Source organism: Archocentrus centrarchus, chromosome 1, assembly GCF_007364275.1.
Source record: "Archocentrus centrarchus isolate MPI-CPG fArcCen1 chromosome 1, fArcCen1, whole genome shotgun sequence".
Classification (NCBI taxonomy): Eukaryota; Metazoa; Chordata; class Actinopteri; order Cichliformes; family Cichlidae; genus Archocentrus; species Archocentrus centrarchus.
Window position 1 is genome coordinate 4,123,385 of NC_044346.1, and position 26,908 is coordinate 4,150,292.

A 26,908-nucleotide genomic window follows, 5' to 3' on the forward strand; every position below is an offset into this window, starting at 1 on the left:
TTCCAGAAAATCATTAAAAGCCCCAAAAGACTGTGACATTCATGTCCATGATGAGTGCATATAAACTTCTGACCACAACTATATACTTCATGTGGTTATTTCAGACGGCTCTGGCTGTGAGCACAGCCGCACTGCCCACCTGCTGTTCAAACCCTCGGTGTGCACGGGTCAGCCAATCAGAGGAAAGTTGGCTTAAAGGAGCTAAAACAGTTTGTTACAGGCAGTGGAGTAACTGAGAGGCTGCACAAAGGCCTGCTATTTGTTTTGGATTGGGAAAAGCTACTCTAGCACAGCGCAAGATCAAATATCAGTATTTGTCAATGTTGGCCTTGATGACATCAGCAAAGAGTACATTCGGTGTAACAGCAGCCGGGGTTTTTGCCCTTAAATCTGGGATTTACATTCATAGTTTGTATGGCTGACTTTTTGGTCCTTTAAAGATGTTTAAATGACCAAAGAGATGAGACTTGTTTTTTGTTTGTTTGCTTTCATAAGGAAGGGTTATTTGTTTCCTTGGCAAAAATAAAAACAAGCATGAGTATTGGCAGAATTTTCCAATCATTGCATCCCTAATGTTTTTTTCGCCAGTTGATGGAAGCTATTTGAAAATTCAGTGACTCACTTTGAATCATTTTAAAACGCCGGTTGCTTCATTAATTTTAAGAAAATTGCCAAAAATTCCCAGCTGTCAGTGTTTGTTTTCTTAGTCCTTTATGGCAGGAAGCAGATGATTTTCCTGCAATAAAGCAGATGTTTTATAGCAAACTATTTCTGCCTGCAAAACAATTCTTATTTTGGTTGCAGTTCAAAGTTTGTCATCACAAAGACTGTAACTGGTGTGCGGTTACTCAGCGTGTTTTTAGTTTGACTTTTTTTAAAAAATATGAGATATTATCTCTCCTGCTCAGCGAGTTTTGCAAAGCAGAAACTAAACATGAAAAATAGCTCCCCTGAATTTCTCTGGCCGCTGATTCAGTGCTGTAGTTTCTTTGTGCTCCTCACTCGGCACAAAAGTCCTCGTAGGTGCTCTCGTGTGTCGACCATTTCTCAAAAATCCCAACAAATTCATCAGGAAGGAAGACAATGTAAAAGCTGTCGCTTCTTGAAGACCCATAGATAATCTTTTTTTTTTAACTCGGGCCTTTGAAGGTCTGGCTGGCTGTGGCTGAACTCTGGCCAGAAGGCATCTGTTACTCAACAACATCTGTTCCTGTTACTCTCTTTCTCCCAGCATGCCGAGGGACACGCAGGCTCTCCCAAGGGTGGCCTTTTGTGTGCGCCATTGTCAATTCCATCATTGTCTGCTGAAGTCTGTTCCCATAAGGCTGCGTGTTCATAAACCCCACCAGAGGACAAGGCTGATGATTTACAGTTATTTGTGTCTTTGTGGGTCAAAATAAGACACAAAACTGACCTGATTTTAAAGAAACTGATTTCATACTGTAGGGGCATTTGTGTTCACACGTGACAAAACTTTAGGTATTATTAGTGAAAAGTTATTTTTGCTAGAAACAGGAAGTTAAGGCTTGAAAAGCAAACCTAAAGTGGTCCAGCAGGCGAGTTTCAGAGCATGAATTACCTGACTGGGTCTTTAGGAGGACGAATAGGAGTGGTAAATCTAGCGTAGGGGTATTGTTTTTTATGAATAGGCCCCCTCTCTCGTCTCCAGGGAGACACTTTCAACTTCTGGCAGTAGCCAACAGTGTGGGCATAGAAAAGCCCACCATGGGGTCGCCAGGGGAAGACAACAGATGTTACTGATTAACTTTGCTCACAGACCCCCTAAAGAAGTGTTTTTCAGAGTGCTGCAGAGAGACAAAATAAAAAGTTGGGCGCAATTACATTTTCAGGTTTAGCAATATTTATTTGGAAAAATAGTCTTGGCTAATTCCTTCATTCAAATACGGTAAAGGAAAGGGTAACATAACAATTTGTACAGTACAATCCCTCTTAAATAACTTTTTCTCAAAAACAAAACAAACAAAAAAAAAAGAAATCCCATTGACCTGAAGTGCCTTTGCAAATATTAAAAAAAGCAACTTAAATAATCATAACAAACATCACAAGTATATAATACAAAATAAAAATAACACAAAATCCTTAAATTAACTTAAATTAAATCATAATTTTAAATCATAACTTGTTTTTTTTTCTTTCTTTATTTTACAAAATCAGTATCAAAAAGCAAGTTTTTTTTTTTTCTTGTTTTCTTTTTTTTTTTTTTTAATTAACACAAAGTTTTCGTGTCCCAAACAGGAAAAGAACTGAACAATACTATGTCATAAAATGGTCTGGAGGGCTTGGGGAAGAAAACGCACTTCAGTTAACACAGTGATCAAGTATACATACAGTCTTCATGGGTGCAGTGATGGGCGCACGGCCCACGAGAACAGCCTCATGAAGAACAGGCCAGTATGGCCAAACATCCACCGTTTGATGCAGTTCCTGCGCTCAGCAACGGCGTGTGGGTTAGAGAAAAGGCCCGGGTGCAAATGTTGCAAAAACAAAACTCGTATATCGTCGCCACGTGACAGCGTTCATTTATATTTTATCTCCTTTTTAACCCCCACTCCCTGTTAGCAGGCAGAACACAAAGCTAAGAAGCAGTTTACTTTCAACTGTAAACTTTTTTTTTTTTTTTTTTTTTTTAAACCCTGCCAGTTCTAATCCCACAGGCCGCCACTGCCTGCGCTTAGTTTCCAGTAGAGAACCAGCTCACTCTGAATATCAGTTAAACGTATCAGCAGCAGTCTCAAGGCGGGACATCTCCCCCTAGGTTTAGAGCAGCATCTGAAGGAGCATAAAAACTCTCCCATAGAGTAAATGAACAACGGGCGGCCCATTGGTGGCTTGTTACACCTGGAGAAACACACACACAAAAAAAAAAAGATGTGAAACTTTAGCATTTTTTTTCATTTATTTCAAATGACCACAGAAATCTAATTTCCAGTTAAGGGTAAACAAAGTAGAACTCACCTCAGTTGCAATTATACATTCGTCCTTCTCCTCTGACATCACAAACACAGATTTGTACTTGGTGTCCGCACATGCAGACATTTCTGGGGCTTTCTTTTCTGATGCATCGCTTTAGGAAGGAGAGAAAAGCACACGTTAGCCTCAGGATTTGGACGCCCGCAGTCTCACAGTATGTTTGACAGAGTTTTATAGTAACCGTTATTTACCATTTTAAACGTTTGCTGCGCTTCTCCTCAAACTCAAACGTGTCCTTGTCCTTGCAGGCCGCCTCCAGCATGGCCTCTTTGGCCGCCTGCTCGTAGTTGACCTCGTGTACGAGGTTGTAATCTGCAGGCAGATGGCGGCTCTTGTAGCTGCTCCTCCCTGGTGAAGATCCCTCGTCAGGGTCCCCGCTGCAGAAATCCATCTTCTTGTTGATATTTTTGACACCTGGCATGGGCATCACACTGATGGCCAGGTCCCTGTCACTGCGGTGACAGTTGTTAGTCAGGTTATTTATTGTCTCTGCTTCGCCTACGGTTTCTACTTGGCTGTCACGCTGGACTTTTGATCGGAAAAATCCAACCAGAACGGCGCATCCTGCCAAAAGCAGCAGCACCAGGGCCACCCCGGAACCAATGGCCATCCAGGGAACTTCTGACCCACGGATGGCAGCGTGCTCTGGAAGCAAGAACTGACAGTTTCTACCTCCGTATCCAAGAGCACATGCGCAGACATAGCGGTTGTTCCTCTCATGGCAGGTGGCACCATTGTGGCAGGGGTTGTGTTCACAGCGGCTGATCGGGGAGCTGCAGTTGCGGCCCGTATATCCCGGCGGGCAAGTGCAGGTGTAGCCATCGGGACCTTCCTGGCACGTGCCACCGTTCTGGCAAGGGTAGGCAGAACACTCGTCCCCGGTGTGGTCACAGTTCATGCCGGTGAAGCCGTCTGGACACTGACACAAGTACGAGTTCACGAGATCCACACAGCGTGCACCTGAGAACAGGAGTCAGTGTTCAGTTCATGCAACCATGTTAACACTGAGCATCTCAAAGATCAAACCCTCGTCCTGTTTGGGCACACTCTCTCTTACCATTGGAGCAGGGGCTGGAGGTGCAGTGGTCAATCTTCTTCTCACAGTTGAACCCTGCGTATCCCGTGGGGCACTGGCAGAAATAGCCTCCGTCAGGGTTGTCAGCACAGCGGCCTCCATTGGAGCAAGGCCCATCAGCACACGTCATGGCGCTTAGCTCGCAGTTGTTACCATAGAAACCATGAGGGCAAGTGCAGGTATATGTGTTTTCCAAATCCTGCGGGGAAAAAAATAGAACAGACTTGACATCAAGATCTGCGTGCTGCTGCATCTGCAGCGTTTTCAGCTCGCTGCATGCTGTATTTGTTCCAGTTGTTTTTCAGGTTTCACATGAAGTGAAGAATGAGTCAAAACAGAAAATGTAGATCAGAAAGAATGAGGGCATGTGACAAAGGCTGCATTCAGACACCACTGGCACTGAGCCACAGTTAACAAGATGTCTCTATTCTTATTCCAAGTTCACTCAAGACGACCCACGAGCACTCACAGTGCAGCTTCCTCCGTTGCGGCAGGGGTTTCCAGCACATTCGTTGACCTGAATCTCACAGCTGGCCCCAGTGAAGCCAGGCCTGCAGGAACAGGTGTAGCTGCCCTGACCAGTGTTGCTACAAGTGGCTCCATTCATGCAGGGCTTGTGGTGAGTGCAGTAGTTGAGATCTGGAAAAAAACACAGCAGCACATGTGGATTAGCCAGAGCACAACACATGGCGGGACAGCAGCAGCGGCGACAGTGTGTCCTTTTGTCCCAGGACACATTTGACTGTTTCTGTCCTGCCAGTGGTTTTTTGTTTCCGTGCCTCCTGTCTTTGCTGTTCATCTGGAAACAACTGCTGCTCTGTTACCACGTCGCCGATCCTGTTTCCCTCCCATCTCTTTACTGGCTTTTTTTTTTTTTTTTTTAACTTTGTGTTTGGAATAAATGAAAAACCAGAGCTATAACATGCCGACCAAACTTTGCAAATGTTATCTTCATTTGTCAAACATTTGTCCACATTTTATCACTTTTCCTCCAAATAAGCTGTTTCATCCCAGAATTTGTAATTGATGCCTGAAAAAAAGCTCTCAGCTTCACATAACCAGATTTTTCATTTCATTTTTACTGGGATGTAGCCTAGACATCCAGAAAACTTCAACTTTTTACCCAATCACTGCCCAGCTTTATGCCACATGTCATGACTTCATTCATCCAGCAACACCACCTCTCTCCCTCCCTCCTCCACAGACTCTCTCCTCACCTTGGTTGCAGAAAAGTCCTCCCCAGCCCTCCTGACAGTTGCACTGCCAGGGCTGCTGGCAGGTCCCGTGGAGGCAGCCTGGGTAACGAATGCACTCATCGCAGTAGCGCCCTTTGAATCCCACTCTGCACCTGTTGTTGTCCAATTAGGAGGGAACACCGGTCAGTCCACTCACATTACTTCACGCATCCCACTAATTAATTAATGACCCAGTGAACTTGTGGACAGAACTTACTTGCACTCGCCGGGTTTCTCGCAGAACCCGTGCTCTTCATCACATCCTGGCAGACAAATGGCTGTACGGGAAAAGAAAAGTACACTTTTTAGACACATTGAGGCAGCTTGTTTTTAAGATTTGCTTTTAAAGATAAAAAAAAGAAAAAGAAAAACCTATCACCTAAATCCACTAAAATTAAGTGAAGTAGTGGCTCCTGAACTCATTAGCTGCTACCTTATACTCAATCTCTTTATCATCATGGCAGAACTTTCAGCTTAACATAGTGCGGAGACAAAGGAGGGAGTGTGTGAGTGCGTGTGTGCACTCTGGGGCACACACGCACTCACACACACAGAGCCCCTCAACCCACCACCCTCTTTTTTTTCTTCTTCGCTGCGGGTCAAAACTCTTTTATTCATTCTGTGTGTGTACACACACATACACACACATGCTCCCCTTAATGTCTCGGATTGGGGTAGATAAGAGTGGACAGCTGGCGAGTGTGTTGCCAGTGCGCGACAGCTGCTCCATTGTCTCCTCTCTGCCGGCAGCTGCCCACTTCAAACAATACCTCCCCCGCATCAGCCAATCATCGACTGGCCCACTTCGAGAGTAACGAATCGGAAGGTAGCATGTAAATTTATGGCACGCGTGAGATTATTCCCAAAAACTTTCCTTAGAATAAATCAAGTGGTCGTGTGTGTGTGTGTGTGTGTGTGTGTGTGTGTGTGTGTGTGTGTGTGTGAGAGAGAGAGAGGGGAAAAGGAGGAGAAAGGAGGGGTGCGCGTGGTGTTTACGCCCTAAATTGCCTTCTAACGGCACTCAGAGAACTTGACTACAGACTTACACAGAAATAAAAACTTTTTGAACTTTACATCACCTTCACTAAAACAAAAACTCTCATTTAAAACGTGTTTTATGCTTAAATTATCCTTTTTTGTGTGTGTGTTTACTTCAAATGTTTTCTTTCCTCCAACCAAAATATTTTTACTCTACAACAGAAAAAATATTTGCAACTCACGTTCAGTGCAGTACTGTCCCTTCCACCCGGCGTCGCACACGATCTCCCCGCGCTCTCCACAGGTGAAGTGGCCGAAGGCGTCATCTCTCGGCCGGCAGAACACCGAACAGCCGTCCCCGTAGTAGTGCTCATCGCACACGAAGCGATAGGAGTACTTGAGTTCGGTCCTTCCTCCAGTGTGCAGGTCCTGGGACCATTCCTCTCCCACAGTCAGATGCCTCTGAGTGGTCATGGTGCTGATAACCTTGTCTGGGTTCTCTGAAATGTGCATGTTGAAGTAGAAGGTAAGGAGGAGAAAGTGCGTAAAAGTGAGAGAACAAATGTAACGGGAGATTCAGTTCCTACCCGTGGAGAGGTCGTCTTTGGAATCGGCGTGTAATGCTTCAATGATCAGCGAGAAGGTCCCCTGGGAACACAAATGGCTTCATGTGACAGGTGGCCAGCGGAGATGTGGCGATAACATCAAGTAAAGGCCCGAGGCGATTGTGCCATACACTGAATGTGCTGAATGCAAACTGCCTAACCTGATCTGATGAAACTAAATACCTGTAAATACTCTGTGAGCATTTTGAGCCCCTAAGTTGTGCGCAGGAAAAGCGCGTTTTTTTTTTTTTTTAAACGCACAGATTTACAAGAAATGGCGCAATTTCGCAGCCTTAACTCCTACTCTGTATGAATGGGTGCATTTACCGGCCACGTGAAGCCGAAGTTAATCCTGATGGGGTTGGTGAACGAACTCTCCGGGATGGCATCTGGGACCTGGAACGAGTTGGAGCCGAGGACGGGCGTCACAGCGCCGCCGTAGGTGCATGGAGGCTCTGGGGACGCGTTGGGCTGATAGTGTTTGAGACAGATCCTGAAGAAGGTCTTACATTCGCACTGCTGCTGGAAAGACGAAGCCAGACCTCCCTTACAGCAGTTTTTGTTGCCCTGTACTCCCTTCTTGTTCAGAAACTCCTGCAACTTCAGCTCAAAAACTCCCGAGCAAAACCCCTGCGGAGGAAAGCGGCTTATTACCATTAAGTATACACACAGCACCGCTTGTGTGAGAGTGTGTGTTATGGTGGGAGGGTAGGGGAGGTAGCGGGTGGGTGATGGTTCATTGTTTGGAGGAGAAAAAAAAATGGATTTGGAAACTTACCTGGCACAGCAACATGGACATGACGGCAAGAGTCAGCAGGATGACGCGCCCCATATTAAATAAATACATAATAAATAATAAATAAATAGAGTGAAAAGTCTTGGGGCTCGGCTTGTCGTCAGGGTGCCTCCTCCTGTTCAGTCCCTCTGAGGAAGATACATTGAGCACGTTTCTGTTGCCTCACGGGGTTTTCTCATCAACTGCTGCGGGTGTCAGCCACGCCGGTTTCACTCATGTCCCGAGGCAGAAAAAAAAACAAAGGATAAATCCCAAACCTTAAAAAAAAAATAAAATCACAAAACAAGATGAGTAAACTTGTGCGCGTGCGCTGTGGTGGGAAAAGCGGTCCTCCAGTTCCGTTATAATCCAGTGCGTAAAGAGGAAAAAAGTGAAGGGTTCCTTGTTTGTTACAGCAAAAATGTTGGGGAGAAGCTTTTTTTTGTGTGAAGGTCTTGGTCTAACCCAAGGGCAGATTTGTCACTGTTCCAACATGCTTCTTTATACCTCCTGATGTCTTTCCTCACTGTGAACTGTGCGTCTGTCTACAGCCAAGGCCGCCTGCCCGCCTGTTATATACGGCCTGACACATGCTATGGTAATAGCATGCAAATGGACTCCCTCCTCCTGCGACCCGACTACACCTCCCAATCTGGCTTGGCTCTCTACAATGGGATCCCATACAAGTACCCCACCGCCATCCTCCTTATTCCCCCCTGTAGCCCATCATACAGTGTTAATACCTGAGCTCAAATAAGGCTGTGTGGAAGTATTTAAGAAGTGAAAACTTCTGTAAGACTCAGACAGAGGATAAGATTTGAGATAAAATTAATTCATCCATGTTCAATCTACTGTTTTCTACTAACTTTAAACAGGTAAACTTAACATTCAAAGGGTTAAGAAGACATAATTGTGATTGTTATTGGTCTTTAGACATCTCAGACTCCTTCTGTCAAAAGAAATACACACTGAAACTGTCAAAGCGGTAACATGGATAAACTCTCTAAAGAGTTTTGAACATCCCATAGTTGCCAGATTTCCTCTTGTCCTGTGGATGTAAACAGCGCTGATCTATCTAGTTGTTGCATCACTGCAGCAACTTCTTTGTTGAGGGCGACTTAAGATGTTTTGGAAGCTGTGCCAATTAACAGTGTGAAGCTGATTCAGAAATCTCCCTCAAAAAGAAAGAAAAAGCGTTTCCTGGTCAAACTCTGACTCAGTTAATTATTTTTCAATCCTCCTCCTCCCTCTTTTTCCCTTCCTTCCTCTCTTCTTTCTCAGCATACACACACACACACACTAAATTTTGGTATTTGTAGCTGTGGGAAGAATTTGATGCTTTGAATTGACTCAAAAGACTAAAGAAAACATTCCTTGGCAGAGCTGCGCAATGAGGTAAACGACATGAGGGGCTGGACTCCTGCTTTTCTATTTTGCTCTCCCCTTCTTCTCATTCTTCGCACTAGGATGAAAAAAAAAAAAAGCCTTTGCATGTTTATAGTTGGGAGTGTGTGTGCGTGCATCCGAGCGCGCGCGCACCGGAGCCGCTCGCGTGGCCAACATAAGGGGGGAACTTTTGTTGTTGTGTGTGGTGGAGGAATAAGTTTGCTCTCTCCCTCTCTCCCCCCTCAGCTGTATGGTAATTCGGCCAGCACCTGCTCTCTCCTCAATAACAGCGTGAGCGCGCCTCACTTGGATGAGCGTGCGCACACATCCCATACACAGTACTCCCCCTGCACACACACTTTTCATGAAGCAAGCATAACAGTGTGTGTGTGTGTGTGTGTGTGTGTGTATATATATATATATATATATATATATATATATATATATATATATATATATATATATATATATATATATATATATATATATATATATATGTGTGTGTGTGTGTGTGTGTGTGTGTGTGTGTGTGTGTGTGTGTGTGTGTGTGTGTGTGTGTGTGTTTCCATGTGGACGTACATGTGCGCACATATGAATAATGAGTGCGAGTTGGGGGGGGTGTTGTTGTTTAATTAGGTTGTTCATTAGATGTGTGATTTTTCTGGTGTATAATGGGGTCTACTGCGAACTCCACGCGCGGGCTGGCGCGCTCTGCACGTACATTGCGTCAGTGTGTTGAGATATGTACGTCACGGCTGGTGTTTTCTGGCGCCTCTCTCCGGCGTTGTTACCTGCTGCCACGGTGCGTCCACACCGGCAGAGGAGGCGGACACCACCTCCACCCTTTCCCAACCCCCCCACCCCCACCCCCAAAAGCGGCACGTTCTCCCTCTTCTTTCCCTCAATTACCTTCACCTCTTGCACAGTTACTTATTACCCCTAATCAATGGCAACAACCAAACAAAGTCCTCCTCCATTAATAAACCTGTCCATCTCAACCATTTCTCAAACCAGACTCGGGCAGAACCGTGACCATCACAATTAACCTCTGATTGAGACAGAAAATGAATTCTATTCAGGGAAAATAGAGACTTCATCAGTCTTTAAGCACTTTGGGATGTTTTAGTGTTTCTAAAACAAGAAATCTGGGTGCAGCAATGAACCTTTAACTTTTGCCACTGAGGTGGTAAAATCACCAAGACCTGCTTTTACCCTCTAATATAACCCCATGCAGTTAGTCATATTTATCATAACGTGTAAAAACGTTAACTGAAAGGCCATTTCTCCACTGAAATAGCCCTATCCTTTACCTGCTGTACTGCGATCTCCACCTGGAGTGACGCACTGAGTTTCTACACTCAAAACCACAAAGGTGCATGGACAAAAAACAGAAAACACAATTAGGATACTGTCCATCGCAAAGATGGTGCTGACTGAGCTCTGACTGTTTAACTAAAGTGCTACTGTAGGGGGCTGCTGTAGTTTAACTCCTGCCCACCAGTAGCTGCGTCAAACAAAAAAGGGTGACTCGGGGTCTGACTATTCATCCATTCTCTGCGCTTTAATTTCCATTGATTGTGAATGCAGGGGGGAAGGAGGAAGGGGGTCTTCAGTGAAGGACCACGACACGCCTTCAGACGCGGACAGACCCTTACAAGCCATCTGCCACTAACTTCCCCCTCCCCTACATATCCAGAAAACGACGTTTATTTCTGTGCTTCCCTCCCTCCCTCCTCAGGCCTGAAGCGCACGTCTCTATGCGCCTCTGTCCACTGGGCTCCGTCTACACTCAACTGGAAGCATGTATAAGGACCTGTAACGGTATGGGCCCTCCGGGGCCATATGGCGAGGGGGGAAGCAAGAGAGTTTTTTTCCTTTCTTGGTCCCAGAAGAGGAGACACCACATGGTCACTCGTGGGAACGTAAACACAGAGAGCATCACACGATATCGATCATATAAAGCGGTGATTGGGGAAGGGGAGGAGGGAGGGTGATACTGTGTGATGATCAACTGATTATTTACACCAATACCTCATCAGTGCAGAAAATACGACTGCAGTCTTCACCTGGACAAGGTGGTCATATGCGAAGGTGCACATATGACGGTGCTAGGGTTGGTGGTTCAATTCCCTGAATGAGGAGGAATAGGTGTAGAATCAGTGCTGCCAGGGTTGGATGCAACTGAGAGCGGGGGTAGAAGCCAAGGAAGAGGAGGAGGAGGAGGGGGGGGGGGGTGTCTTATAGAGGCCACCCGTGCTAGTTCTGAAAGCCTAAAGGAAATGGCAGGTTTTTAATCGGCACGTTCACGAGAGATGCTATTACACACTCCTCCTCCAAGTCCTTCATGATGCTTACTAACAGAAATACTGCAGTAATAACGTGGAGAAATAAAATGTCTTTGGCGTTTCTTTTATGTGTGCTTTTGTATTTAATTTTAAATTACATCAGAATTTGGTTTTGTTATATTTTAAGACATTGTTTTTGAAAGGCCCTCTGGAGACTCATGATTTCAGAGGAGACTTGGACTGTCTCCTTTCAGATCCGCCTGTTCTACCTGCTCAAACGCAGAGATCAACAGGCTCCTTTGTGCCCAGATCAGATTACTGTGGCCAGCTGCTCGAAAAGGGGGCCACAGGCCAGATCCACGTTTCCCCAGGGCTCTTCGGGGCTCCGCGAGGCTCCGCACGGCTTCCCACGGCTCTTCGAGGCTCCCTGTCCGGCCTGCTGTCTCATTTGCATACGTTGCTGTTAGTGGAGACGTGCTGAGTTTAGGCTTATGAGAAGAGTGCGGCAGTAATTACGTTGGGGGCCCAGAGACGCGCCTGCAAGTGTAGTGTGTGTGTGTGTGTGTGTGTGTGTGTGTGTGAGGATGTGTGTGTAGGCACTGGGGACCTAAGGGGGACGTAAAGAAGGAGCTGTACGTGGCCAGTCGCGTGCCAGTGTTTATGAAAACACATCTGCTGCGCACCCTGGGGTGACGCACCACAACACACGCGGGTCCCTAAGAATAAAATCAATAATTCCACAACTGATACTGCGCGCGACACGTTTACCCACAACAAATACTCATGTTAACGTAGAGAGTAATGTAATGATGAGGAACTAAAGGGTTAAACAAACAGAAAAGCTCAGGCGAAGTTTTAACAAGTGAAACTCGTCATTTGCAGAGATCCTGTAAAAGTCAACATGCTTTTATAATCTGTGTATTGTGCAACAGCAACGCTGAAGGTGCCAAAAAGAACAGTACATGAATGTATGGATTAAAAAAATTAAAGGTGAAAAACGCAATCAATGAGTAAAAATGAGCGAAAACCTTTTGTTACACAGATTATAACCCTGGTTTTGGGATAATATTGCATGATTTAAAAAAAAAAATACAGTCCCACCACAGGCTTTACTGATGAAGATGAAAATAAAGGTGAATTATACTCAAGTGTCTTCGTGGTCTGCAGATCTGTACCTCTTGAACACATTAAGGTGTAGGTATGCAGAGAAGACCTAACTTTGAATGACAATCAGTGCAACACTGCAGCCTGTGACCTATAGAGTGCAGTTTCCCAACATCTACCACTTAATTCTTCAGAATTCAGGGTTAATAACAACTGGCAGTTTTAAAGGAAAGGAGGCACAAATTATACTGTAAGTGTTATGAAACGAGTGCCTTCAGAGTATAAAAGAAAGGAGACTGACAGTATACTTGCTGGCCACTTCATTAGTTACACCTGACGACTACTGGGCTGGACCCCTTTTTGCCTCCAGAACGGACTTAACTCAGATTCAACAAGGTTCTGTAAACACATGTTAGACATGATAACATCACACAGTTTGGCAGGAAAATATCCCACACACTGGTACGCCATCACCAGGAGCCTGAACCACTGATACAAAGCAGGATGGATCCATGCTTTCTTGTTGTTTAAACCACATTCTGACCCTACCATCTAAATGTCACGGCAGAAGATGAGGCTCATTAGAGCGGCCAATGTTTTCCCATCTTTTATTGTCCAATTTTGGCGAGCCTGTGCAAATTAGAGCCTCAGTTTCCTGTTCTTAGCTGAGATGCTGTCTTGCATGCTTCGGCTGTAAGGAGTGGTTATTTGAGTTACTGTTGCCTTCCTACCAGCTCAAAGCAGTCTGGTCTTTCTCCCCTGACCTCTGGGATCAACAAGGCATTTTGCACAGACCACTTTCTGTAAACCGTAGAGATGACTGTGTGGGGAAGTCCCAGTAGATCAGCACTTTCTGAAAAACTCAGACCGGCCTGTGTGGCACCAACATCGGGCCACATTCAGAGTCACTTAAATCACCTTTCTTCTCCATTCATGTCATGACTGACATTTCTCACCAAACCACGGGAAGGACTATTTTGAAATTCATGGTACCCAGAGGATGAACCCTCCTGAGTTTGGAAATCTCCTGACTTTTCTTCCATGACATTGGCATTTATTCTTTTAGTATAACTTTCTTTTATAACCATTGTTAATTTATACATTATTTTATTGTTAACAAACAATGAAATGTTTACTTATCAGTAGTAATGGCATAATTTGATAAGAAAACTATTGTTATACGCACACAACATTTTATCTGCTACATCATGTATTTGTTAATGATTGTGAAATCTTATTGCCAGTTTGGCTCGTGATCAGTTGTATTGCCTTGATTTGAACCCCCCCCCCCCCTTTTTTTTTTTAAATTTGTGGTGCAGTGGAACAAGTCAACATCAGCTGTTTTGTTCATAAATGTGTTTGAAAAAAAGTTACTGTTTTTATAGATCAGCCATTTAATATTCGTTGGTAGCATTCTGTTCAAAGCAGGGGCAGCTTCACAGAGTCTGTCAAGTGGCTGTGGGCTTGTTTTCCTTTCATTTTTCATCTTTCTCACAGGATTTAGAGGAAATTGGTATTAGTGGCATTGCTATTTTGAACTATAAAGGAAGCAGAATTGCTGCCAGAAAGCTGAAAACACACTCAAACACCATTATATACTGTGGCAGTGAGTATTCCCCTAACTGGAGCTAGGTCCAAAACATAAGCGCAGACCCAGAACAATTACTTTGAGCTGCATAGAGCACAAAATTCAGACATATAATATTCTTTTTTTTACCCTGAAGGGGTGCAGCACGCCATTTTTCATTCCTAGGTCTAGTCTTATTTTGTCCCATTTAGGCTTAATCACCAGTGTGAATGATGAGAGAGTAAATGGAGGAAGTCCATCTCCCCTCCCCTCTCTAACTCGCTCCCTCTCTATCTCTACAACCACGAGCATCTGCCCAGAAATGAACAGATGTAGGCACCTGCATTGTAGGCTCACATATGCGCACATGTCCCCCTCCTCAAACTCCCTTTCAACCTTCTATGGGACCCAGAGCCCACCACAATGGGGCAGAGATCAGGGATGCAGTAACCAAATACTGCCTATCCCCCCAGGACACTCGTTTTGTTAGAGGCATTGTCACCAGTTATATCAAGTGGGTGCACCAAACAATCTGCTATATGACTGCTCATTTGAGACATAACATAATTCAGAGGGACAGAGGAGGGAGGGAGCAGGGAGAGGGGGGAGCTGGGTGGTGTACAGAGGTGGCTGTCTGGGTAATTTCTGCAGCTCCAGTGTGAAGCGGTAGATGTTTTAAACAAGTGAGCTTAGGTCTTCTTGCAGCTGGGGCTCAAGTGAACTGAATATGGTTAAGTGGCTGTTAGGCTTTTTTGGAGGGTGTCAGGGTGGCAGGTGCTAGCTGGGGTAGAAGGATGAAAGAGAGGCTTGTTGGAGCTGGGTGGGTACAAGACCAGGTTACACATAAAAAGCCTTGTTTTTGTTGGAGAAAAGAGGTCCGACAGCCCACCGGTAGAGCGGCAGTGGATAATGGCGCCATAATAGCCCCGTGTTCCTATCTCTCAGCTGCCGCTGGACGACAGAGGATCCACACGCACCTGTTGTCGTCCTCTATTGTGTCCAGTGAGCATTAGCGTGCTACACCTCAGGAATGTTCCCCGTCCAGAGGCCTGCCTGTTCGTCCCAGGAGAGAGCTTAGCCACGGTGGGATGATGGGATTGTGTCAAGAGTGTGTGTGTGTGGAGGTGTTGGGGGGGGGGGCACGGGAACCAGCAGGGAAGCTTTAGAGGACAAGGCACGGAAGAGGAGGGGAGGCGGAGGTGGAAAGAAAAAAAAGAGAGGGTGAGTGCATTTCTCCAAAGCCAGTGTCCTCTCTTCTCCTCTTCAGGGGCCTGTCCAGAGAGCCCTGTCCTAAATCACTGGCCCCCGGGGGAAGGCTCTCCATTGTGAAGAGATGGCCCCTGCAAGCTGGGCTGCCAGCTGCCACTGCTGCAGCGTCATGCCCCCCTCACCCTCCGCACACATATACACACATACACGCACACACACACACCTCCTCCCTATATTGCCTCCACCTTTAGCAACATGACAATGCTCCCCGCAGCCGTAGCCACAGGCCAGTGAAGAGCATTAAAAAGAATTTGAAGGAGACTCTTGAGAAAGGCCACAGTGGAGCAACACATTTTTTGGACAAACATTAATGATGACAAACGCAAAGCTGGGTTACAGTGCACGACATAGTAACCTGGACAAATCTCACTCCCAGCCCCCTCAGAGAGAGAGAGAGAGAGAAAAAGACACACACACAGAGATTTAGTGCGACTTACTGCAGAAGCCTGACAGAAGATGCAGGGCTTGAAGCTCCCTCTGAACATTCAGCGTGGGGCTTTTTTTTAACTTCGAAGATCCCAGCCTGAGATTTTCTCAAGTCAGAGGAGTTGCTACATGTTCTCTCACTCTGAAAGACACACTTTCAGTGTCATGTTATATAAAATCAGACCCTGATGTGAACCTTTGGACACAAACCATAAAATCAGCACAATTTATCATTCGCTCATCAGGCAATTACACCAATCAACTAAGATGTACTATCTTTATGTCTTTAACAGCTGCCAGCTCAGATCTACAGTCTGTGGAGTACACTTTGATTACAGTTTAAAACTGGACCATCTACTGTAAATGAAGCTGAGATATATGACTGCTGATTAATTGTACCATACAGTATAATCATACTATAATGATCATAGTGTATGCAAACATGTTTGTATATGCCTGATCTCCACCTAAACATTGCATAACCATTGTCTAGAGCACTGTGAGTGCCAACATCTATGTGACGTACACAAATATTTGATACACAACCCACAATTGTATATATTTGTATCACAGAATCATACTATAATGACTGTAGTGCGGGGATTTGCTAGTTATTAAAATTATGTGCTGCACCTTGTACCTTAGTGTTGTGTAACTGTATACATGATGTAGTTGTTCTAACAATTTTCACTTTCAGTTTTTCTGAAAGCTCAGGTAATGTACAGTCCACTGCAAAAGTACTGAGGTCAGTCTCTTTATTGTTGCTGTAGACTGAAAACATTTGGGTTTGATATCCAAAAATCAATCTGAGACAAAAGATCAACATCTCAGCTTTTATTTCCAGGTATTTACACCTGGATCTGATACTCAGGTCAGAAGACAGCACCTTTGGTCTGAAGCCACACATTTTTGTTGTGAGCAAAAGTTTTGAAACAATCAACTTAAATAGATTAAAGTCAACCCAGACTTCATATTTAGTTTCTAATCCTTTGCTTGCAATAACTGCACCCAGCTTGTGACCCTCTGACATCACTGAACTTTTGTATTCTTCTTTTTGGATGCTTTCCAGGCTTTCACTGCAGCCTCTCTCAGGTGTTGTTTGTTTTGAGGGGTCACTCTCTTCGGTCTCCTCTTTAGCAGGTAAAATGCTCTGTAGGGTTTAAGTCTGCAGATTAACTAGGCCAGTCTAAAACCTTCCACTTCCTGCCCCCGATGAACTCCTTTGTAGTTTTGGGTCATGATCTTGCTGCATGATGAAGGATCTTCCAATCAGTTTGGTTGCATCTTTCTTTAAACTGACAGATAAAATGTTTCTGTAGACGTCTGAGTTCATCGTACTGCCACCATCATGGTGACATCATCAGTGATTAATGAGCCCGTCCCAGAAGAAGCCATCCAAACCCAAACCATGACATCACCTCCACTGTGTTTCACAGAGGAGCTCGTATATTTGGGATCATGAGCAGATCCTTTCTCCAAACTTTGTCCCAGAATTCCTGAGGCTGCTCTCTGAACTTCTTGGTAAATTCCAGCCTGGCCTTCCTCTTCCTCTTCTTGCTAATTTGTGGTTTGGATCTTCTGGTGAAGCTTCTGTGCTTTAGTCCATGAAGTCTTCTGTGAACAGTAGATTGTGGTCCCTTCACTCCTGCCCTCTGGAGGTTGTTGCTGATGTCACTAACAGTTGTTTTAGGGTCTTTACACCAGTTACAATGTTTCTGTCCTCAGCTGCTGCAGTCTACCTGTTCCACATCTGTTTCTCAGAACAGCAGTGACGACTTTCTCCTTCAGGATGTTCCAAACATTTGTACTGGTTATAACTGATGTTTGTGTAATGGCTCTGATTGATTTTCCATCTTCTGTCAGCTTCACAGCTGCTTGTTTCCACCCACAGACAGCTCTTTGGTTTCATGTTGGTTCCTCCTCTAACTATAACTGCACAGTCTGCACAGGCACAACCCAAATCTGAAACTGATTGCAGACATTTAGCACTATTTGTTGATTGAATAATCAGTGTAACAGGACACACATGTCACATGTCCCAATACTTTTGCTCACAAGAAAAACAGGTGGATTCAGACCAAAGGTGCTGTCTTCTGACCTGTGTATCAGATCCAGGTGTAAATACCTGGAAATAAAAGCTGAGATGTTGATCTTTTGTTTCAGATTCATCTTTTAATGTCAAACCCAAATGTTTTCAGGCTACAGCAAAAATAAAGGGGCTGACTTCACTGCCAGCTTGGCCAATCCAAGCTCTACACTCACCTCCAATATTTTTGGAGGGCACTTTTTATTCAACTTTGCATTTCATGAAAATGCAAAATAAGCGATGATTTTCAGAATTAGTAAGTCCACTGAAAATGAGATAGAGACCAGAAAATTTTGTAGTTAATTTGGAAACTAACTCGTATTAAGTAAAAATGAAATTTCATTGCAAGTAACCGTGCATTTTGTTCCTTCTGTAAACCTTTTTACAGTTGTGGTAAAAGACTCTCACCAGCTGCACACACTGGTATTTGAAGTTAAACAGAAATACTGTCGCTATGAACTGTTTGAGCATCATAAATATCAAGTGCAAATTTGATGTTATGAAAGCCTCAGCAGGAATGTGATTGAATATATTTTCCTCTTACTCTGTCTGACTAGTGATTTGCAAAAGTCTGTTTCACATGTTAAACCTCAACCCTCTGAAAGGTAGACACCGTGGAAATGGAGTCAGATGAGGGTTTGCTCACTCACATCACCAATTTGAACATATTTATCTGAGGGAAAAATGTTGCAGTGGCACAAAATGAGCTGCGCTGCCTCACCAGGAGGAACAGATTCATTCAAATGACACATTCACACACACTTTTTGTACTCTTTCCTTTTTCTTTTTTTTTAAAAAAAAAATGTCTTCCCCCCACTGCTGCCATCAGTTCCTCTGCTCTGTTGGAGGATTTTCCCATCCATAGCTAAGGGAGGTGTGCTCCATTGTGCGGCTTCTAATGATGATTGTAATGATGGCTTGTCCATCTTTGATAAGAAACAGCACGCCCCTCATTAAAGGCTCTGGGGCCCGGTTCTCATGGCTGCCGGTGCTTCCCCAGGAGTTGGACAGCAGGCGAAGGGGAGGCGAGACGACACCCGTGGCACACGCCTGTTGACCGTGCCACAAAGCAAAAGCGTGTGACACTCGCCCTACCCCCGCCGCTCCTATTGTCCTCCCCATGGGTCCCACAGACAAGACCAATCCTGTTACACCCCTCACCCCCACCCCCCACACACACTGCTGCCCAATACTCCCCTCCATACTTTCTCTCTCTCCTTCACAATCAGTTTTACCAATCAGCTGATCTCTCCCTTTCTCACAGTGTTGCCTTCATCCCCTTCTCCCCCCACCCTCAGCCCACCTCCTCCTTAACCTCCCCTCTTTCACCATCAGCTGCTATGTAAGGTGGAAATCCATCATTGTGTGTAAAGAAGGTGCTTGTGCATGCTGCTCAGCCATTAACACACACACACACACACACACACACACACACACACACACACACACACACACACACACACACACACACACACACACACACACGCGCAAACACTTATTTGGGGTGTGTTTGGTTGGAGCCTGATTGGTCAAGGAGGTTTTGGATGGGGGGAGTTTAATTCATTGATTCACATGTAGACAGTATTTCTTGTTGGTGTTGGTGGAGGAGGGTGTGGCAGGTGGGTGGGGTCTGTATTTTAGGGATGCTGGATAGTGGTCACGGGCGTGGGATGGAGGAAAGAAGAGGGGGAGGAGGAGAAGTGAGGCACAGGGAGGAGGAAGGTGCGGGGGGAGGAGGGGCTGCAGCGGCTGCTGGGGTCAGGACTATGTGTCCTGGGAAAGTTGGGTTCTCCATTTAAATCTGCACATGTTGCGGCCTTCTGGTGGCTGCATGAATGTGCACGCTGACAGATGGCCCCGGCCCATAACTATAGAGTCCAAGCAGCCCGGTCCCCTGAGGGAGAGAGCAAGAGAGTGTGACAGATAGAGAGAGAAAGAGAGAAGGAGAGAGGGTTTGCAGGAGGAGAAGAAGAAGAAGAAGAAGAAGAGAATCTAGTGCTCAGCTGATCCCATCAAAAAGGGAGATGAGGGATGGAGGAAAGGCAGAGTGAGGAGAAAGGCGAGGGATGATGGTGTGTGTGTGTGTGTCATAAAGGGGGAGGGGTGGGCCCTTAATCCCAAACTCTAAATTGAGTTAATGTATTTGCCTGGTCTGCATACTCCAAAAGGAGGCCGGGGGTCCCCAAAGATTCTGATTAGATGTCTAGTTTATCAGATGTTGGAGGATAGGGAGGGTGTAGTTGAGACTGCTTTTACATGAGTAGAATAGCAGCTTTGTGTGTTGTGTGTTGTGTGTGTGTGTGTGTGTGTTTATGTCTGTGTCTCTGTGTGAAGTTTATGTGTTTGTGTGAGCTTTGCCAGCTTCAGATGCTGTCTGATGTCTCCATTCACAGAGCTGGTCGATGTCTGATGTCTGGTCTGGTGCTTTCCATCGACTCTGCTGATTCTTTTAGACAACAACGTCACTGACTGGTTAGATTATGTCTTACTGTAAAGGAGGTGAGAGCTGAGTTTGCTCCTATATGTCTGTCTTCAAATCATTTGGCTCTGATGATGACATTTTTTCAAAAGCAAGAGCATCTTTTGCAGATGACATTTCTTAAACTGAGTTTAAATGGGTTCTTAGACTTGGATTACAGTTTTCTTAGGCTTACTGCATTTGGTACATTATGTCTATGAGAGTGCTCATCAAATGTCATGTCATGGATGAAGCTAAATAAAGTGAGACAATGAAATGGCCTCTTTTTAAAGGGTCAGTTCACTCAAATCATAAAACAGCTTTTCCCCCCGTAACGTTGAATGCTCTTTAGCTGCAGAGGGGTGATGAGAACAGATCAAACTAGCACTGCCACTACTGCTTTTGCTACAGACAGTTATTCATATTTTTATGCACTTTATCAAAATAGGTCAAATTAAAAAAAAATATATATAGAAAGAATATATGCCTAATAATTCTGTACTGATAGATTGTAAGTGGGAAAGAAAATCCTCTGGCCATTTCTGTGGACAACCAATTTGACGATGCAAAGTCATTAAAGAAGCAGACACATTCCATGCAGTGTGCCCCTGAGAAATATATTCTTGTTCTCACTCTGTGGGGTACCGCTGCTGTTAAATGCATGGCAACACACTCTGCCTCCTACATTTTGCCTCCCACACATTTCTCCAGGAGGCTGCAGCCTCCTGGAGAAATGACACACTTCACACAAAGGTGCCAGCTGGGCTTGGTGATGCATTTTGCTCGATTTGTCTGTGATGACAGAATAAATCGAGAGTTTATTTCATTAGGCAGCTATGATCCCAGAATGATATATAAAATGAATCATAATCTTCAGGAATTACTGTGTCTTACCTGACTGCATAAAGGAAAAAAATAAAAAATAAAGTATTTATTTTTGAGCTATTGTGAATTATATAATATTTCATACATTTATCCCAATTAATCCCTGCTAAGCTGCATGGCTTAAGGTTTGTACACCTTAACACACACAGAAAAGATCTGCTTACTTTAATCCCTGAAATCAGAGACAATTTCCTTTTATAAAGAACTTAAAAGCTGAATTAGATATAAGGCTGTGCATGCTTATGTTCCCTGTGATTTTTATTGGGGCGTTAGAGGAGCGTTCCCCCGTCCCAGGCTGCAGCCTCCTCTCTCCAGTTTGGATGTTTTCATCTGTTTTCAGGCTTTCTGTCTCCTTCTGTTCCCGCTGAAGCTTTGGACCCTGCTGCTGCAGCCTGTATGAGTAATGATCATTGATCTGCTTCTACAGTAGTCCTCCTCCTTCAGTCTCCACGGCTGAAGCGATTCAACCACTAGAGGGCGTTGGAACACTTTTACATTAAGCAGCGGCCTGCTGTCAAGAGCTGATGTCACAGTATGGAAACAGTGAGGCAGGATTTTCAACTCTTTTCCCCTTTTTTTCTGCGTGTATGTTATTATCGCGGTTATTTCGTTTAATTTAACGGCAAAACATGCAAAACATTAATGTTTATTCAACAGAGGGGCCAGATTTTGTCTTTGGGTGCTCCATCTGTGATGATTGTTTATGAGGAATCATTTTCCTGTATAAATAATAAGGTAACAATAAATAGCCATACTGTTCAAAATGTCTCCATCCATCCATCCATCCGCTTAGCCTGGAGGGGGGGGGGGGGGGGCTACTGGAGTGTATACCACTTGAAAAGGTAGAGTTTTATATTCTGTCCTTTTAACCTGTATATATGACTCTTGGTTTAAGGTTTCCAGTAAGCTTAGTTGATTTCACTTGGAAAGCTCTGCAGCTTCATATGGTGCTCTGCTCGGTAAGCCTCTTAGGAGACACGACCACAGCAGATGTAGGGAGAATGCCAATCAGGAGCTCCTGCTGAGCAGAGAAACCAGACGTCTGTGCCGCTGCCTGCTCGAAATCTGCGTCATGGTGTCAATAAAACTCTGAAGTTGAGAGCCCAGTCATCAGAAGAAGCGGCGGTCACGAAAATGGAGGAAACTGGGAGTCTCCAACAAATCTGAACCGCCATAAAACTTCTGATCGTAGGAAGAGCCATGCTCCCTCAGGACGTCGGGAAGCAGAAGCCTCGCCTTGTGTCGGACCCGGTGTGCGGAGGAGACTGCACCCCTGTCCCGCCTCGGCGCCTGAAGAACCGGGACTTTCCTCTGAGCGTGAAGCGCCGTCGGTCCGGCTCCGCGCCTGAGCACAAGGTGCACTGCGTCCTGGTTGGAGACGGAGCGGTGGGCAAGACCAGCCTCATCGTGAGCTACACCACCAACGGATACCCGACAGAATATGTCCCGACAGCGTTTGACAACTTTACGGGTAAAGCTTGGTCATCAGTGCACCTTAGTTTGTCTTTGATCCGTGTTTCCAGTCACAAACCCGGTTTACTGGTCCAAAGCTCACTGTAGAAAATGACTATAGCTGTAAAGGACTTTAGTTCAAACATGCTCTCTTTTGATCTTCTTAGTGATGGTTGTGGTTGACGGAAAACCGGTGAGGCTGCAGCTGTGTGACATGGCCGGACAGGTGAGCATCACCTTTTCTTTAGTTTCTAAATGTTAATAAACTGTAAGATGAGACAGGTGCATGACTGGAGTTAGGATATAATTACATGGGTATAAAACCCCCATATAATTTTACTCCCTTCTTCCTGATAATGCGTTGCCACGATAGAAATGGGGGCTGGTTGATGGATCGATTAATGTAAGTCATTAGTGATCAGTGAGTAGTTGTCAGTCATTGGATCTAAAATTAGCAGTTCTTGTTTGTGTTGGCTGCCCCCTGCAGACCGCACGAGGATTTATGTCCAGGACTAAAAGCAAGTTCTGGACTTAAATCCTTCAGGACCCCTTCAGCTTGAGTTGCCCTCCAATCCTGCATAGACCTGCACCCCTAACAGTTTAATTGAGTCTGTATTTCGGGCCTTTTGGTGCTTCTGTCCAGCTGTGCTCCATCTCCCTCTTTTGATTGAGGATCTCCCTGAACAAAAAAATCTTTAGAATCTCTGTTTCCCTCTCTCCTGTCATCATCCTTTCTTTAATGCTAGACTAGATTAGGTCAGTGATAGGTTGTTTTGTTCTTTGCAAAGTAAAAGAAAAAAAGGTTTGGCTCTTCAAACTTTTAGCAAAATCCTTCTTCACTCAGAGTGCTCTTATTACCGTGGATCATCCAGAAATTTCATGTTCTCTGAAGAAGACCAGAAAGACCGAAAGAATTAACATTACCTGCTGTAATTATGCTCATTTCTCATCATTAGGAAGGTATAATTATAGTACAATTTATATATACTGTACTTTACATGCGACTCCTGCATGAGCGAAAACCTGCTCTCACAATATTTTTATAACAGAATTGGCATTTATTATAAACAGCAGAGAGTTACATGATGTGAACTTCCCAATTATGTAGAAGGCATTAGTGTTAGTATGAATAAACAAATTAATGTCTAGAGTCAGTTTAAACAGGAAAATATGTTAAAAGGTTTTATAGTCTGTTTATAACTTTATAAATTTATGCACAGTAACACAAAATGCTGTTTTCATGTGTATTTTATGTGTAAAAACTGCTTCTGAATTTAAGTAGTAACTGGTTTAAAAATACTGAAAACACATAGACTGTATATAAAAGATGGACATGGGCACTGTTGCATTAGAAGTTAGCAAAATGCAGCTGTGAGGCCTTAAGCTGAACATTTTGGTCACTGTCTTGGTCATTTTTAGTGAGCGGTGCATCTCAGTTAAAGGAATTTACTTTTCAGAGCTCGACACGTTACATCTATCTTTTATATACAGTCTGTGAACATCACAAATACCATTGTGCCAAAGTGTGGATAAATCTGAAGCTGAAAATACTTCCTAACAAAAGTACTGTTTACTTCTTTTTGGGGAAAAGTATTTGGCAACCTTTGCTAAAAATATGCAGAGTGAAGCCACCTCTGTCTGTCTGTAAAACAAATCAGGTCGATCATAACCTGCTTCATCTTAATATCCATGCAGGGCAAGCTGGAGCGCCTCCGCCCTTTGTGCTACAGAAGTGCTGACGTCTTCCTCCTCTGCTACAGCGTGGTCCGTCCCTGCTCTTTCCATAACATCACCACCAAATGGCTTCCCGAGATCCGTCAGCATTGTCCCGGCACCCCTCTGGTCCTGGTAGGCACCCAGCTGGACCTGAGAGAAGACGTTCAGGTGCTGATCCACCTGGCACAGAACCAGCAGCGGCCGGTGGGCACGGAAGAGGGCCGGCAGCTCGCCCAGGAGCTCGGGGCCGTGAGCTTTGCGGAGTGCTCGGCACTGACGCAGAAAAACTTGAAGGACACTTTTGATTCGGCCATCTTAGCTAGCATCCAGCAGACAGAGACTAACGGCGTCCAGCAGCAGCAGAAGCTAACTCTGAGGAAGAAGACCCCCGATAAGATCAAGAGCCTCTCGGAGACCTGGTGGAGGAAGATCAACTGCCTGATGGGAGAGCAGAACTGTGAATTCAAATGAGCAGTTGCACAGTTCAGTAACACACCTGAGTGATCGATTTAGGCAGGTGGGCAACGATTATCACCACAAAGAGCAACACAACAAGTTCCAGAAAGAATCCAAACAGCAGGTTAAAATTCTTAAACTGACAGAATTAGATGTAGGAAAATGAACTGCGCAGCCAGCGTAAACGGTCTTTATGAGGTATCTAGAGTACAAAGGCAGATTTTAGTGAACTGCATTATGTAGCTGAACTGCAGACTTTTAGTGAAACACGTACCAAAGTGTAAAAATTAGGATCTTTTCTTACGCTGCGTTGATTTTTGTGTAGCTCAGTACTAAAGTATTCAATTGACATTTGGTTACTAAACCATCAACTCTGCTCCGTTTTGTCCGTGCACAGGCCGTGAGAATGATCATTAGAGTGCAAAGAGTTTCTTAAATACTGAGGCTCTAAGATATTCACTGAAATACTTAAAGTAATGAAGGGAAAATATGGGATGCACTGTGTAAATGAGTAACCGATGCTGCATTCACACTCCTGACAGTTTGAGCTTTTGTACAGCAGCTGGACTGTGAATCTGAGGATACACACAGATGTGTGTTTGAATGGATTATTTCTGATTATTGTGTCCTGATGTTGTTCAACCCACTCATCTGAGTGACTCGGTTTGTTTGTCATTTTTACTCCCAACATTACTGGTACTTTGTTAGCTGTACTTTATTTCTCTGTTTATTGACTGGACTCCCGTTCCTGATTGTGAAATATGCTCAGAAGCCTTGATTAAAACTTTATTACACCTATTAAAGATCATTTCTTTCAACAACGTGAAAAGAAAGAAAAAAGAAAACTCGGGCGGTATTCGCCTGCTTCCTTTGTGCGCTTTTATTTATTTTCACCAGAAAAACATGACATCAAGCTAGAGGCTCAGTCGTTGATTGAATGAAGTGCTGTTGATCACCTAATCAACTCTATGGTCCTCCTGACCAACTTCAACCAGGTGAAGTTACATGGATTAAAAATGCATCTTTACCTTTAGAAATCATTTTTGAAAGCAGGCAGTCAGAGAGCAGCTGACTGTAATCTTGTGGTAAGCCAGCTTTTGGATTCATAGTCAGTCTGGTGGAGGCTCCCCCAGTGGCAGCCTCCTCTAATAGAAGCAGACAGGACCACCTGGACTGGATTAGGCCAGCATATGGAGCCTGCTTCTCGCCACATGGAGGCACGCCTCTCTCATACCTCAAGAAGCAGATCGGTGCGCTTTCAAGGGTTTATCTAAATCCCACCTGCAAACTGTAAGTAAGAAAAAATATTTACAGCAATTTAAACACACAAAATCACACATGGCACACTCACACTGTGTGTTTTTTCACAAGGGGAATTCATTTCCTGGAGTCTCACCTTTAGCTAAGCCCTGTGACTGAGTGGGATATTTTTAATATTTTTACACATGGAAAAAAAAGACAAACCCAGTGATAAAATTAAAAATCATATCAAGACTAAAGTAGAACAAACAATAAATCAAGTGATTTCAATTGTGATACAGGAGAACTTTCAAGTACTGTAAAACAATATTAGAAAATGGTAAATATATAGCCAGAAGAGTTAATAAACCTATTAAATACCAGTCCTTACAAAACTAAGATGAATACAAGTGAAATTATTTGTTTTAATCAAGGCTTTTTTGTCACAAAGCAATAAAAAAGTGTAAATTGTTTTTAGACTTCGTAAGACTTTTTATATATCCAGCTGATTTAATTCATGCCAATAATCCTTTCAGGCAGCATGCTGTCCAGAAGTAACTTTAACAGGTAACCTGACCTGACCTAAATTCCCGGAGGCACAAACAGCCTGACAGATTTTACAAGCAGGTGTGGAGGTTTGCTCTCTGGCTGCTAATGCTCATCACCTCAGGCTTTCACTGAAGGGGGGGGGGGTTATGTTTAATACAGTGGAGCCTCCTGATCTAACAGACTGTATGAGATGTAACTATAAGCTACTTTAGAATTGAGGCTTCTTGTTTCAGTTAGTAGAAGAAGCCTTTGAGCAAAATCAAGTTTAGCTTTAAAAACAATCCTGATTGAAAAGTTTGTCAGCCTCGTGAGGCTGTGATGTTATTTAGTCACAGATGTTGTTGGGCAGAGCATTAATATTAATATTATTA

The 26,908-nt window shown here is 44.3% G+C and overlaps 2 protein-coding genes across 3 annotated transcripts; one reads left to right on the top strand and one right to left on the bottom strand.

Annotated features, from left to right (window-relative positions):
* Window positions 1–2,185: 2,185 nt before the first annotated feature.
* Window positions 2,186–8,193, bottom strand: dla (deltaA). The gene is made up of 11 exons (XM_030733811.1): window positions 7,663–8,193; window positions 7,212–7,514; window positions 6,867–6,927; window positions 6,522–6,779; window positions 5,519–5,579; window positions 5,284–5,414; window positions 4,536–4,705; window positions 4,049–4,265; window positions 3,183–3,951; window positions 2,977–3,085; window positions 2,186–2,859 (listed from the first exon to the last, which is right to left on the bottom strand). Exons 1-11 carry the CDS (start codon window positions 7,729–7,731, stop codon window positions 2,854–2,856), a joined length of 2,154 nt encoding a protein of 717 aa, XP_030589671.1. The 5' UTR covers window positions 7,732–8,193; the 3' UTR covers window positions 2,186–2,853.
* Window positions 8,194–22,110: 13,917 nt separating this feature from the next.
* LOC115782810 (rho-related GTP-binding protein RhoU-like) lies at window positions 22,111–25,520 on the top strand. Of its 2 annotated transcripts, XM_030733253.1 has the most exons (4): window positions 22,111–22,596; window positions 22,745–22,803; window positions 22,951–22,980; window positions 24,273–25,520. In XM_030733253.1, the coding sequence occupies exons 1-4, from the start codon at window positions 22,326–22,328 to the stop codon at window positions 24,762–24,764; spliced, it is 852 nt and encodes a 283-aa protein (XP_030589113.1). In that variant the 5' UTR covers window positions 22,111–22,325; the 3' UTR covers window positions 24,765–25,520. The 2 variants fall into 2 exon arrangements, with proteins under 2 accessions (XP_030589113.1, XP_030589122.1); XM_030733262.1 differs by lacking the exon at window positions 22,951–22,980.
* The last annotated feature ends 1,388 nt before the right edge of the window (window positions 25,521–26,908 follow it).

What these genes read in the sequence shown, in the direction of transcription:
- dla (XM_030733811.1), bottom strand. Translation starts at nt 7,731, where the DNA reads ATGTATTTATTTAATATGGGGCGCGTCATCCTGCTGACTCTTGCCGTC. An exon ending in CAAAGACGACCTCTCCACGG is followed by an intron (nt 6,780 to 6,866) that starts GTAGGAACTGAA and finishes TGCACATTTCAG; the next exon opens with AGAACCCAGACAAGGTTATC. An exon ending in CTCCAGCCCCTGCTCCAATG is followed by an intron (nt 3,952 to 4,048) that starts GTAAGAGAGAGT and finishes TCCTGTTCTCAG; the next exon opens with GTGCACGCTGTGTGGATCTC.
- LOC115782810 (XM_030733253.1), top strand. Translation starts at nt 22,326, where the DNA reads ATGCTCCCTCAGGACGTCGGGAAGCAGAAGCCTCGCCTTGTGTCGGAC. An exon ending in AGCGTTTGACAACTTTACGG is followed by an intron (nt 22,597 to 22,744) that starts GTAAAGCTTGGT and finishes TGATCTTCTTAG; the next exon opens with TGATGGTTGTGGTTGACGGA. An exon ending in TGGTTGATGGATCGATTAAT is followed by an intron (nt 22,981 to 24,272) that starts GTAAGTCATTAG and finishes ATATCCATGCAG; the next exon opens with GGCAAGCTGGAGCGCCTCCG.